The sequence below is a fragment of the Lichenostomus cassidix genome, chromosome 21, assembly GCF_008360975.1.
Source record: "Lichenostomus cassidix isolate B80296 chromosome 21, HeHo_3.0, whole genome shotgun sequence".
Taxonomy (NCBI): Eukaryota; Metazoa; Chordata; class Aves; order Passeriformes; family Meliphagidae; genus Lichenostomus; species Lichenostomus cassidix.
Window position 1 is genome coordinate 1167894 of NC_139501.1, and position 14420 is coordinate 1182313.

General features: G+C 57.6%; 1 protein-coding gene across 4 annotated transcripts in view; it reads left to right on the forward strand.

Annotated features, from left to right (window-relative positions):
* SAMD11 (sterile alpha motif domain containing 11) overlaps window positions 1-14420 on the forward strand; it is an 89598-nt gene that overhangs the window by 69965 nt on the left and 5213 nt on the right. For all 4 annotated transcript variants that reach the window (XM_085080232.1, XM_085080235.1, XM_085080233.1 and 1 more), the window contains 4 exons: window positions 6489-6604; window positions 6964-7042; window positions 7549-8258; window positions 13881-14005. In XM_085080232.1, coding sequence (XP_084936358.1) covers window positions 6489-6604; window positions 6964-7042; window positions 7549-8258; window positions 13881-14005 — 1030 coding nt within the window. The remainder of the gene's footprint in view (window positions 1-6488; window positions 6605-6963; window positions 7043-7548; window positions 8259-13880; window positions 14006-14420) is intronic.

Sequence of the window (14420 nt, forward strand, 5' to 3'; positions counted from 1 at the left end):
CTTTTGTCAGGCTGGGGGCAGAGCAGGCTGCTCTATCAGCCCTGCAATGTGAGTATTGACATGTTGAGCTTTTCCCCCCATTCACAGCCCTGAGATCCCGTCTGGTTTTCCTTCCCTCCCAGCAGCACCTTTGCAGGGTGGAGGGGCTGGGCAGAGCTGGAAATCTCTCTCCCCACAGCGTGTACTTTGGCTAACCCACCCCATAAATCCCGGCCGACCTGGGAGGAATGCAGGGCTCGGGGAGCCTCAGTGCAGCCGCTCTCAGGAACGCTTCCCCAGCGCTGTGTGGGCTGGAGAGGAGCCAGGCCAGCCCCGGGGCTGGCTGGAAAAGCATCCACGGAAGGGTGGAGGCTGCTGGCAGGGAGGTGCTGCTCGCAGAGATGCAGATCGAGCCCAGAGGTGTTTGCCACTGCCAGGCAGGTGCTGCGGGGGTGGAGCTGGGCTGGGCCAGGAAGTGTTCCGTGGTTTGGGAAGAGGGGAGGGAGGCTGCTGGCTGGGTCAGGGGACAGGGGCTGAAGGCCAGGAGATGGCTCTTGGACCAGAGCAGGGCTTTTCACCTCAATTCAGGCTCTGTCCTCCTTAGCAGAGCTGGGGAATCCTGCTGGGAAATAGGAAGCTGTGACTGTGCCACAGCCAGGGCTTGTCATTGTGAGTCTGTGGCTGTCCCGTCCCTGGAAGTGCCCAAGGCCAGGCTGGAGGGGACTCTGAGCTGCCAGGGGAAGGTGTCCCTGTCCATGGCAGGGGATTGGAACTGGATGATGTTTAAGGTCTCTTCCAACCCACACCATTCTGGGATGAGTTCCAAGGGGGACAAACCCCACTGGTGACCCCGTTGTGTTGATCAGGGCAGTGCTGGTGTTTCTGCCAAGGCAGCAGTGCACAGAATGTGTCTGACAATGGAACTGTGCCTGTAGCTCTCCATTCCCCACGTGTGAAGGGTCTGAGCTGGGGGATGCTTGGGAAGACAAGGAAGATGGGTGTGCTCAGATATGTGTCATTAATTTGTTATTAATTATTATTGTTAATGGTTATAATTATCTATTTGCTGGTCAGAAGGAGGCTGGGAGGTTTGGCTGTGTGAGGATGAGGCACACAAACACATGGATGTGGATTTTCTCGGACCAAGGTCCTGTTGGTGGCAGAGTGGTCTCTTCATCTCTTTGCTCCCTTCTCCATCTCTTGGAAGAAGCCAGTGAAACTGAGACACCTTGCCAAAAGCAGACTCAGGCTGGAGAATTCACTTGGTTTCCTGGTTTTGGTTTCCTAGATCCATCCTAGATGGATTCAGCTGGGCTGATGGAGTGCCAGGGCCTGGTGGTTTGTTGGAGAAGATGGTTGAGTTCAGTGTTATAAAAAGACTTGGAAGAGAAAAGGGTACAACTGAAAGGTGCCACTGTCACTGCTCCAGCCTGGAGTGCTTCCCATCCCCAAACTGCTGCCTCTGCTGCAAGCTGGCAGGTGGCTGTACCCTGCAGAGCTCTTGGATCCTGTTCCTCACATCCTGTCTCCAAGATCTGTTGGCAGTGTGCTTGGTTTTGCTTTTTGGGGCTCCTTCAGCCTGGCGTGTTCTTACCCCGGGGGTTCATCCCTGCTCCTCTCTGTGTGGAGCCTGGGGGAGATTTCCTCCTGAGGGAAAACCTTCCATGCCCTGCAGGCAGAAGGAGCTGGGGCAGGGCTGGGTGAGCTGCTGGACAGTGGGAGCAGCGGGGTGAAGCTCCAAATGCAAACTGGTGCTGAAACCAAACTGGTTCAATCGGGTCAAGCTCTTCTCCGAGCAGAGATGTGCCCAAAATACCCAGCCAGGGTTTTTGGATTCCCTTCCTCCCATCTGCTGTTGCTACGGGTTGTTCTTTCACCACCTAATTCCTCCCCCTGCTTCGGGGAGGTTTTCCTTTGCCCTCCTGTGCTCTCCAGGCTCATCTGCTTCCCTCTCTGGGCACATCTCTTGTGGTTTTTGGGCACATCTCCTGCTGTCTCTGGGCACATCTCTTGTGGTTTTTGGGCACATCTGTGCTCTCTGGGCACATCTCCTGTGTTTTTTGGGCACATCTCCTGCCCTCTCTGGGCACATCTCCTGCCCTCTCTGGGCACATCTCCTGCCCTCTCTGGGCACTGTCTCTATCCTTCTCTTACCCACCCCAGCCCTGCATCCCCCTCTCCTCTCTGACTGCTCTGATTTCCTGATTTTTGCCCTGCCAGGATCTTTTCCCAGATCCCAGCTGGCTGAATATTCCACAGAGCAAAGGCCAAAGAGTTTGACCTGATTGAACCAGTTTGGTTTCAGCACCAGTCTGGATTTGGAGGAGCAGCACAAACCTAGGAGGGCAGTGCCAGCACGTGTTCTTTTCCTGCCTGGAAATCCCAAACACCGTTTTTAGCAAGGCCTTTTGATTTTATTTATTCTCCTCGCCTGGCACAGTGTCTGGGGATGGCAGAGCAGCGAGGAGCTCTGTGCCTCCTGCCTGTTACCTCAGGTTTAAAGTGTCTCTTCCTATCAAATGCAGAGCAGAAGAAAGCAGAGCTTTCATGCATTCTTTCCCCCCCTCCCTGCTCCCTCTTCTCCCATCCGTTCTAAATTTATTTCCATGCCTTGCCGGTTTCAATCTGCATTTCCTGACCCTCTCACATCTCCAGTCACAGCCTGTGCTCCGAGCCTTCCCCGGGAGCTTGGGCTGAGCCAGGGGGGAGCTCTGCTCGGGGCTTGGGAGGATATGATGGGGTTAAAGTGAAAGGCTTGGTTTTAACAGTATAATGTGTAACCCCATAATGACTTTAAATATTGATTATTTGAAGGCCATTAGTGCTTATTGTTAAAGAAAAGTCGATACTTTTTAAGCCTTGCGAACCATTTGTCTCCTGTTAAAGGACATATCAAATTTAGCAGCATGCAGTGCAAATCCCCTAATACTCTGCTCACAAGCCTCCAGCTGGCATTTTAGGGGGGGAAAGGAAAAGGGGGCTGGGGGAGGAATGTGCAGCAGCCCAGAATTGCTCTCTGCAAGGTGAGGACAAGGCTTATCAGATGTAATTGCCAGCGGCTAAATTCACCTTCTCGGAGCAGGGAGCTGTAATTCCCACTCTGAGCCAGGCAGGAAGAGGAGGAAGGAATTTAATGGGGGATTCAAGGCTGGTAGGTACCTGGGAGAGGATGCAAGGCTCAGCGTTTGGTGCACATCTGTCTGAAAACAGCCTTTGTTAAGGTCTCAGGGGGTTTTACTGCAGGGTTGCCAATTCTTTCCCAGGCTGGCTTGGCAGCACTTGGCTGTGTCTGTCTGTCTGTCTGTCTGGGAGGGCTGCCCAGCCCTGTGCCAGGACACGACCTGGTGCTGCTGCTGCCTCCCTCTGTGCCAGCTCGCCGTGCCAGGGATGGGGCAGAGGGGCTGGGAGGGAGCAGGGCTGCATCCAAGAGGGTCTGTGCCCGGGAGGTTGGCTCTGGGGGTGGCAGCAGGGATCTGTCCCTCGTGGCCACACTGCTCAGTGCTCCTCAGGGCTCTGAGCAGGGAGGAAAATCCCCTCTGCCCGAAATATTTGTGAGCACAGCTGCCTGCTCTCTAGGATCTGTGCTGCTGGGGCTGGTGCTGAGCAGGAGAGGTGCAGTGAGCTCTCTGTTAGGCCATCTGCAGCCTTTTTGGGCTGTTGTGGCCACCTGCAGCCTCCCCTCTGAGCCCAGGCTGTGGCAGTGCCAGCTGAGGGACCTTGGGCTGCTGAGAGAGCAGCAGTGGGGTCTCAGGGTCCTGTGCTGTCAGGCACGGTGGCAGTGTGTGTAAATGTGTGTAAATGTGTGTAAATGTGTGTAAATGTGTGTAAATGTGTGTAAATGTGTGTAAATGTGTGTAAATGTGTGTAAACGTGTGTCCCTGGCTTTCCTAAACCTTTGGGCTCATCCCTGGCACGTGTTGGAGTTGTGGGACTGATGTGTCCCATCCAGCCCCTCTCACAGCCACCTCCAGCTGCCTTCCAGCCACCAAGGGCTGCTGTGCTCGTGGGATCAGGTCCGGGAGCAGTGGCTTTGTCCCTTTGCCACATCCCAGTGCTCAGCCCTGTCCTTGGCAGTGCGATCAGGTCCCAAAGGCTTTGTCCCTTTGCCACATCCCATTCCCCACCCAGGCACCCCTGACTGGCCAGGGAGGCAGGGAATGAGCTGCAGAGTGTGGAGCAGATGTGAATTCCTCAGGGATCAAAGCCATGCCCTGTGGCACAACATTAAAGCATGAGAACAACCTCTGATGAGCACTGCGCTGCCACCGAAGGGAGAACCTTCTATTTTCCAGCGCCCAGCCCTGATCCCCACCCAGCACTGCTTCCCGGGCACGGATTAACGAAAATCAAGGAGCTCCTTTGTTTCTGAGCTCTCCACGGGCATCCCGGAGCTCCCGAGCATCCTCCCAAGGCAGGCAGGGCACGGCCACGCGATGGTTAACAGCGACTTGATTTCCTAAATTGCTCCTTATAAAACGACCAGCACGTCTGCCAGGCTCGTCTCCCCATGATTACAGCTAATTACGATCGAGCGGACACCTCGGAGCCCCCGTCACGCCGCTTTAATTGTCCGTTATTCATCGGCGGGCTGGCCGCGGTGGCAGCAGCACTTGGCAGCCCGGCGACCGCGGCCCCGGCTAATTGTGAGGCCTCGGGGATTAGGGCAGGTGATTACACACTTCACGGTGTAATTACATCAGCATCGCTTGGCTGCTGCCCCGGCTCGGAGGCGAAGGTCGCCGCGGCGTTACCTGAGATGAATTGGAGCTGCCAGCGGAGCGCACGGGCGGCATTAACATTTCAACAGCCGCCGATCGATCCGCGCCTCGCCGCGCCGCGCCTCCAGACACCGCCGGCTCCGCAATTAGTTTAGAGGAGAGCCAGGGCAGCCGGCGAGGAGGGAGAGGAGAGCCGGGAGCCAGCCGCGGGGATGGGCAGATGGGCACGGCGCGGGGGAAAGGAGGGATTTGGGAGGGCGGGTCTGTGTTCTGCAGTGGTTGGGATTCGCCCCAGTCGAGCTCTCAGAGACACTTCAGAGACCAAGTCGGAGCAGTGGGGATTTGCTTTATTGGGGGCACCGGATGTGTGGGGAATTGTTTCCACCAAACACTCACCTCAGTACCCCAAAGGCACAGTGTTGTAGGTAAAATTCATGAATATTCATTACATTCCCCAGGATAGGAGTGGTTATACAAATTACTCCTCATAAGTCATTAATATTATTAGCGATTCCTTGTGCTCAATGGCAAAAGGATTCCTTTTGCCCCCTTTTATCTCGATAAGATTAAGGGAATCCACAAGGCCAGAAGCGACTCCGTGCCGGTGGAAAAGGCTAAAAGCTCAAAGAAACAAAAATGGTTGAAATGCAAATAGATTTGGGTTTTCTATTTGACTACTCCTTGCTCAGTCGCTGCCTAGAACGGGGATAAAATACACTGGGAAGGTCTCTCCTTGCCCATTTATCCCCAAAGAATCCTTGCTGGGTTTCCAGGAGCTGATCAGGGGTGAGGATGGTCGGGATGCTCACATCGTGGTTGTGCACGAGGTGTGTTTGTCACACAGTCAGACACCTCCGGGCTCCCTCTGCCGTGCCCTCCAGCCTCTCCCGGGGCAGATTTTCTGGGGAGATACAGTAAAATGAGAATAAACGGCCCCGTGCTTGGCTCTGCCTCTGGATGCCCTGGTGAAGGTAATAATGTTGTAAGTGGCCATCAAAAGGAATTAAGAGACGTGCAGCCGGAAAGCAGATTTGCTTGCAAGCTCCCGGGGCAGATTTGACTAATGGAAGAGACCTTGGCTCTTATTCCCTTCCTGCCTTTTTTTTTTTTTTTCCTTTTTTTTTTTGCCTTCCCTGCTGCTGCAGGCAAGTTCTCCCTGCCTTTTCTCCAGGCATTGTCCCTTTCCCACCACCCAAACCTGCCTCTCCCAGCTTCCCTACCCCCTGGCATCACCCACTCCTGCTCCAGCAGAATTCCTTCCCACTGATGCCATTGCCTTTCCTGCTCACATCCTCTCCTCATCTCTCCTGCCTGAGTTTTCCTCTGCCTCACTTCCAGCTTTTCTGTCCAGAATTAAAGATCATCCCTTAGCCCATCTAGGACAGGGTTTTTACTGGACATGCCAGTGATGCTTTCAGGTCTTCCCAAAACCACTCTCCAGCTCCCCAAATGGAATTCCTTTTCATTTGAGAGGTAGTTGAGGTAGAAACTCAAATGTGGTAAGGGGAGAGGCAGATGCAGCATCTTCAGCCCTCCCATTTAACCTGCCATGGGCAGGAAAATCCCCTTGGACAGCCCAGCTGAAAGGCCCCAGAGGCAAAGGTGGGACCTGTGGAGTCCTGGCTGCTTTCTTCCCCTTTGGATTCTGCTGCTTTTGGCTTTTTCTCTCCACTTTGGAAGCTCTTCCCAGAGAGCAGCCTCTGGTCAGGATGCAGCTCATCTGCAGCCAAGATGTTTTTCCTTTGGAGCCTCCAGGTTTTCAACATGACTTTTATTTTCTGTTTCCTGCAGGGAGATATCCCACCCTCCTCCCCTGCTGTCCCCCCAGAACGCTCCCCACATCGCCCTGGGGCCCCACTTGAGACCTCCCTTCCTCGGGGTGCCTTCGGCGCTGTGCCAGACGCCAGGTGAGTGCCTGGGGACAGCCAGGGCTGGGAAAAGGTGCAGCTGGGGACAGCCTGCCCTTCAGCCAAACAGCCCTGACACATTTTGTGTGTCTCCCCATCACTGCTGTGCTGCCTCAGCCTGGTTCTGCAGCGACAGGAGCAGATAGGAGCTGCTGTGCTGTTGATTGAATCCCCACCTGCCTCCCTGGCCTTGTGCTGTGGCCATGCTGCTGTCACAGGCGGGGCTAGCAGGGCTCTGGAACAGAGAGCAGCACTCAGTGGCCCTTTTTTCCCTCAGTTTGCCCTGTGGGGAGCTGGCCTGAGGCAGCCAGGGGTCAGGGCTGGGATGAATAACCCTCAGTGCTGTTCTCCCTGCCCAGGTTACGGCTTCCTGCAGCCAGCACAGGCCGAGATGTTCGCGCGGCAGCAGGAGATGCTGCGGAAACAAAACCTGGCCAGGTGAGGGCAGAGAGGGCTGGGTTGGTCCTGGTGACAGGGTGTGGCAGGGTGTGGCAGGGTGTGACAGGGTGTGGCAGGGTGTGACAGGGTGTGACAGGGTGTGGCAGGGTGTCGTGTTGGGTGAACTGGGCACGGATGGCAGAGCAGTGTCTGAGTGAAAGGCTGCGCAGGTGTGCAGGTGTGGAGGGGATGGAAAGGTTGTGCAGGTGATGGAAGGGCTGTGCAGGTATGGAGGTGATGGAAGGGCTGTGCAGGTGTGGAGGTGTGGAGGTGACGGGAAGGCTGTGCAGGTATGGAGGGGATGGGAAGGCTGTGCAGGTATGGAGGCTGTGGAAAGGCTGTGCAGCTGTGGAGGTGATGGAAGGGCTGTACGGGTGATGGAAAGGCTGTGCAGGTATGGAGGCTGTGGAAGGGCCGAGCAGGTGTGGAGGTCACACCTCACTCCTGCAAGGCCACACGGAGCGCGCTCCTCCAAATCCCCGCCAACCCTCCCCGTCCCGCCGCAGGCTGGAGATGTCGGCCGAGCTGATCCGGCAGAAGGAGCTGGAGAACCTGCACCGGCAGAGGCTGCTGGCCGCTGACCCGCTGAGCCTGCACCCCGGGCTGCCCCCCGACCACCCCGCGCTGCGCAGCGTGCACGACGTCCCCGAGGGCCACGCGCTGCGCGACGAGCTGTCGCGGCGCAACGCCATGCTGGTGCTGCGGCACAACAACGCCCCGCTGCTGTCCCTCACCCCCGGCGGCCCCGGAGCGGCCACCCCGCCCAAGGAGCAGCCCCGGCGGGCCGGGGGAAGCCGCAAGGCCTCGCAGCCCCGCGTGGAGCCGCCGGGCCCCGGGGAGGCGCGGGAGACGGCGGAGCCGCGATCGCGGGATGGAGCGCAGGACTGTAACGACGAGGAGATGAAGGACTCGGAGAGCGACGCCGAGGTTGGGGATGACAAGGCCGAGGGGCTCAAGGCCGAGGGTGGATCGGGAGCGGAGCTCAAGGAGTGCAAGGACGGCGCGGGGAAGGCGTGCGAGGTGGCCAAGGAGCTGGGCGAGGTGACCGCGGCACCCAGCGTCCCCTGCAGCTCGTCGAGCGCAGAGTCCCCCAGCCACCTGCTCGGGCCTGGCATCAACAAGGCCGAGGTGAAATACCTCCCTCCAGCCTCCCTGCCGGCGCCACAGCCACTGCCCTTCGGATTCCCCTACACCATGAGCCCCTACTTCCATGCAGGTGAGGTGGAGGGGCTGCTGGGGGGTGCGTGGGGCAGGATGTGTTTGGCGATGCTGGCAGTGGGGCAGGATGTGTTTGGCACTGGGGCAGGATGTGTTTGGCACTGCTGGCAGTGGGGCAGGATGTGTTTGGCAGTGGGACAGGATGTGTTTGGTGCTGCTGGCAGTGGGGCAGGATGTGTTTGGGGTGCTGGCAGTGGGGCAGGATGTGTTTGGCAGTGGGGCAGGATGTGTTTGGCACTGCTGGCAGTGGGGCAGGATGTGTTTGGCAGTGGGGCAGGATGTGTTTGGCACTGCTGGCAGTGATGCTCTTCCCTCTCGCCGTTCCACAGTGCAATTGTTGCTTTTTCAGCTTTTCCACCTTGTTTCAAAAGGAAGGATTTCTCCGTGGAAAGGGTGGTCAGGCATTGGAAGGGTTGCCCAGGGAGGTGGTGTCACCATCCTTGGAGGTGTCCAAGGCGTGACTGGATGTGACACTCAGTGCCCTGGGCTGGTGACAAGGTGGGGATTGGTCACAGGTTGGACTCGGTGACCTTGGAGGGCTTTTCCAACCTGCTGCCCACGTGTCTCTCCTCCAGGGCAGGGACAGCCAGGCAGGCAGGGAGGACACTGCCAGCTCTGCTCCCAGCACAGGCACAGCCAGAGCCAGGCAGGAGCAGGGGACACTGGTGGCACCAATGTGTGCCACCCCAAAGTGGCAGCCCCGCCAGCCCAGCCAAGAGCCCAGACCTGCCCCAGCTAATTACCTGGCAGAGCAATTAGCAGGAGGAGGAGCCTGGCACACGAGGAGGGGGAAGGAGGTGCTGAGCTGAGCTGTGCCGTGCTGAGCTGAGCTGAGCTGAGCTGTGCCGTGCTGAGCTGTGCTCTCTCTGCCTGTTCCCCATGCCAGCAGCTCCCTGTTCTCCCCACTGCCCATCCCTCATTAGCGCTGCCTCCCAGGCAGGAAGGAGGAAGCGATTTTTCAGCGCCAGGCAGGTGGTCAGGATGATAAATATTCCTGCTGCCCTGGGCTGCCGAGGCTTCCTTTCCCTCCTGGCCATTCAGGAGGGCCAGGCTGAGCTCGGGGTGCTCGTGGCTGCTGAGATGCTCTGCAGGGAGGCCTGGCCTGGGCTGGCTGCTCCCCCAGCAGAGGGTGAGTTGCTGTAATAGCCCATTTATTATTATCACTTTGGATTTGTATCACCAGCACAGCTCAGGGCTGGGATTCACTGCCTGCCTTGTGGTTTGAGCAGCCTGTGCAGGGCTGGAGCTCTTCTCCTCAGGGCTCTTTGGCTTCTGGCTGGATTCACACAGAGCTGGGATGTCCTTCCTGCCTGCCCGGGGCTCTGAGCAGCTCCAGAGCAAATCCTCCCACCTGGAGAGCCTCGGGAGGACAGGGAATCGTTCAGGCTGCAGCACAGCAGGCTGAGGGGGGAGCTGGGAGTTCAGCAGCTGAAATATTGAGGGTTGCATCGATCCGAGGGCTGCAGCCATCCTGGGGGGATGAGAAGTGTGCTCTGTGGGTCTGGGGGAACATGAAACACCCCAGGGCAGGCAGGCAGAGCTGCACCCACCTCTCCCCCTGTGCCAGAGCAGTCCTGGAACTCTTCTTGAGCAGGGATTGCTCTGCTGGGAGGGATTGGATGTTCTACCTTAGAAAAGGGGAGAGGGAGAGGGAGAGGGAGAGGAGAGGATGGGGCTGAGAATGACCCGAGTTTGGGGCAGTTGCTGTGCTCGGGCAGCACAGGGAGGCTCTGTGGCAGCAGGAGCTGCTCCGTGTCCCTGCTGGGCAGCGTTATCGATGAGGCAGCCGGGCCGGGTCGATTCCCTGAGCTGCCTTCTGGGGATGTGGCTCGATGACCTCATCTCCTCAAGGTTTCAGCAGCCTCGCTCCCTCCTCCTCCTCCCAGCGCCTCCCGCAGCCCCGTCCTTTGGAAAAGGTGAAGGATGGAGTGTGCAGGAGGCTAAAATCCTTCTATTGATCCGTAGTCTGGAGAGCAATTAACGGCAGCCTTGTGCTGCTGCTGACCCCAGGGCTCTCCGGGGGAGGGAGAGGTGCTCAGGGGGTGGGGAAGGGGCTGCAGCGAAATGATGAAAGCCCGAGGTGGGCTGGCGGCCCGGGGGGTGGCATTGTGTCCCCAGCTGGCACCTGAGCTCAGCCAGGAGCACAGGCTGGGCTGTGGTTGTGTCCCAGAGCCACTCCTGCTGCTCTCCCTCGCTGATCAGGCTCTCCATCACCCCTCCAGCCTCTCTTTCTGGAGCAGCTGGATGGCAGGAGGAGGGAATTATAAATGGATGGTGGCCAGGCTGTGCTGGGGACATGTCCAGCCACCAGCCTGGGACGATGGATTCCCTTCCATCCCCGCGCTGAGCCCCAGCTGCTGAAAGGCTCCCTAATCCATTAGCAGCCTCCCGGAGCATCATTTATCAGGGAGGAGGCCTGGCAGGGCTGGCTGCTGCCCTTGGTGGCTCTGCAGCCCCCAGCAGCGCTGACATGTCATTATTGGGATGGAAGGTGCAGCTCCTGAGCCGCTTGGCACCCATTTGTCCTCATTGTGCAGCCTGCCAGAGCAGCCAGAGCCTGGTCCTGCCCACGAGGGGACAGCAGGGACAGCAGGGACAGCAGGACAGGAGGCTCTGTGCCCCAGGGAGCTCAGGATTGGGTTTCTCTGAGGGTTTATCTGTGTTTGGTGCAGGTGAGATGTACAGTGAGGGGAAGGGACAACAATCAGCTGCAGGAATCCTTCCCAGGGTCATTCCTGAGCTGAGGGACACCTGGGCAGGATGGAGCTGAGCCTTTGGAGCTGGGAGGGCTCTTCTGCAGTCACTGTTTGGTTTTGGGGCTTTTCTGCACCACTAATTCTGGGGGAAATGTGTTCCCACCCTCCAGCTTTTGCGTTCTGCGTCACAGAAACTAACAACAGAGCAGAACCCAAAATATTGGTGTTTACCTTCCCCTCCTCCCAAGGATATTTCCACCCTGGGAAGGCAAAACAAGCACTGGGATATTTATTTGGCCCCATTGTGTTTCTCTGTGTGTGGGGACGTGGAAAATACTTGTTATTCCCCTGGGCTGCTCTGCCTTGCCCTCAGCCCTGGGCACAGCAGGCTCTGCTGAGTGTCTGTGAGCATCCTGAGCTCTGCCTTCCTCCTCTGGGGCAGGGAGAGGCAGAGCAGGGAAATCCACACTGGGGAGAGGAGGAGGAGCTCCTTTGGGGGTCAGGAGCCCTGCAGGGATCCTCAGCCAGGGACCCTGGGGAAGCCTCACACCTCTGCCCTCCTCCCTGCCAGCTGTGCAAGAACATCTGGGCTGATTCCCTGCCCAGCCAGGGGTGTGGTGGGCAAAGCCAGCCCTGTGTGAGGCTGAGCTAAACCCTGAGTGTGGCTGGGCTGGTCAGGAGTCCTTCCAGCTCCAGGAGTCCTTCCCAAGCTCTGAGCTAAACCCTGAGCATGGCTGGGCTGGTCAGCAGCTCCAGGAGTTCTTCCCAAGCTCATCCAAGCCCTGGCTGGCTGCTGGAATAAGGAACTCCCAGATCCTGAGGCAGTTGGATCCCCCTGAGCTGCCCTGGCTGCAGATGGAGGTGTTTGGCCCCAGCACTGGCTGTGCCTGGAAGAACTGAGCTCACTTTCCCTTCCTCTTTTTTCCAGGCTCCAAAAAGGAGGAAGAGAATTCCTCCCTTTACCCCAAGAAAGAAAAATCCTCCCTCAAAACAGCAAAAAAAATGGGGGGAAAAGCCTTTGGCCGTTTGGGTTTTTGTGGATTTTACCAGCTGCACTTTGGGGTGTGTGCTCTGGAAAATGGGATGTGGTGGGAATGGGGTTTGTGTCCATCTGTCTGTGGGGTAGCTGGGGGTGACAGGGGAGGACATTTGGTCCTTTGCTGCCAGTGGGTTTCTGTTCTCAGCGTTTGAAGTGCTGGAAGCTTTTTCTGGTTGGAAAAGGGTGTGAAGAGCCACTGCTGTGTTTGTGGCTGTGTGTGATAGAGTCACCCTGAGCTCTGGGAGCCAGGGCTGCTCCCAAAGCAATCCCAGCACTGGGAGATGCTCCTGGAGTGTCCAGAGCTGTGGGTTGGGCTGGAGCTGCCAGAATTGTCACCTTCCCAAGAGGAGCTGCAGGGACAGCATGAAGGAGAAGGTGGGGAGGGAAGCAGGGAGTTGGGAAATGAGTGGAAATGATTCCAGAGGCTGTGCCTGCTGCCTGTGCTGGTTTAAAGCATCTCCCTGACAGGAGAACTTCCTGTGCACATCCCGAGCTTTTCCTGCTCCCTGGGATGTCCCAGAGGCTCTGCAGGACGCTGCTGTGTGGCTCTGCTGCTTTCCCTGCCTGTCCCTCAGAGCTGGGCTGTTCCCCAGGGAATTGGCTGCTCCTCTCTGCTCCCACTGGGGTTTTATCCCTTCTCCCCTTGCCGTTCCATGTGGGATTGCTGCCCCAGCTGCTGTGGGCAGGAGTGAGGGTTTTGTCCATCAAACCCACCAGGTGAAAGCCCGAAGCCCACAGGACAGAGCACTTGGTCATGACAGACCCCTGGGAGGAATATATTTTCCCTGGCAGTTCTGCTCTCCATGCCCTGAGCAGAACAGATCAAACTCCTCAGCAGCATTTCCCTGCCTGAGAATCCTGGATGTTCTCATCCCTAGAAATGTCCTTGTGCTCTCCTGGGCTGAACACCCCACAGCAGCAAATTCCACGGGCTAATAATGCATTTCCCCCATCCCAAAGTGGTGTTGGCTGGAGTTTGGTGTGTTGTGTGTTTTCAGAGTCACCTGGCTGGCGTTGCTCTCTCCATTTCCATTCCCTGCCTCTCTCCCGCTCCTCCCTGGCTCCCGTTGGGATTTCTCCTGTCAGACAGTGCTGCTGCAGGGCCGGGGAGCTGCCCAGCCCCTCGGAGCTCATCCCTTCCCCGCTGACAGCGCTGGGACTGCAGCCTCTGCTGCGTTTTGGGGAATTGACAGCGACTGCAGCTCAATCCCACTGCCCTTGGGACGGCAGGGCTGGCAGGGGCAGCAGCACCCGGAGCCAGGGCACAGCCAGGGCACAGCCAGGGCACAGCCAGGGCACAGCCAGCCTTACCCAGGGGATGTTTTGGACTGGGAATGATGGAGCAGGAGCTTCCCAGCAATTCCCTCCCTTGGGATAGCAGAGCTGGCAGGAGCAGCAGCACCCAGAGCCAGGGCACAGCCAGCCTCATCCCAGGGACATTTCAGGCTGGGAATGATGGCAAACAAACCCTGGGAAGGAGCAGGAGCTCCCCAGCGATTCCCTCCCCGTTGGCATGCCGAGCACGTCGGCAGCAGAGGAACCCACAGGGCAGGCAGAGTTTTCCGCTCTGTGGTGTGTGGGGAGAAACTCCTCCAGGCTCTGCTGCTCTCCCCTCCCTTCCCCCTGCTCTCCCCGCAGCTGAAGAACATTAAACACATGAAATGCATTAGCTGGGATTTTTTCCTCCCCCTTCCCCAGCCGGGGACCTCCAGGAGGAAGAGGCCTATGAATTGACCCTGCCCAGCGCTTTAATTGACAGGTCATTAAAGATGAATGTGTGGCTAGAGAGAAATATTCAGATTGCAGGCTGGTTGTCGTCCGTGTGGGATTTTAATGATTTATGTTCCTTTCTCCTTCCCACCCCCCCTGACTCCAAACAATCCAGGCACCATGGGAGGTCTGTTTCTGGACGGGGAGGAGAGCCCAGCGCTGGAGGACATCAGCAAATGGACAGTGGAGGATGTCTGCAGCTTCGTGTCCAACTTGTCTGGCTGCACTGAGTACACTCAGGTAAATCCCAGCGTGAGCATTCCCTGGGAACATCATTCCCTCCCTCCTGGAAGGAGCATCTCAGAGCTTTTTGGGTTGCTGAACGTGGAAATGAGTGTTTGAAGGAAATGAGGATTGAGTCCAGCAGGAGAGGATGGGATTAAGGACGAGTTAGGACTGAACCTGAGCTCAGATTAGCTTTGTTAGGAGCAGCTGGGGAACTCTGGAGCAAAGAGCTGTGCCTGGGAGAGGCAGGTTGAGGGACAGGAATGTTTTTTACGGAGATTGGGACAAGGAACCTTCCTCACAGGGCATGGCAGGGATTTAGGATGGCTTGGGAGGGGATTGGTGGGAGAGAGGAGGGAAAGGAGTCTGGATAAAGGGGATGGAGGCTGGATGTTTATGGGATGTCTGTGTGTGCAGAGGGGAGTTCAGG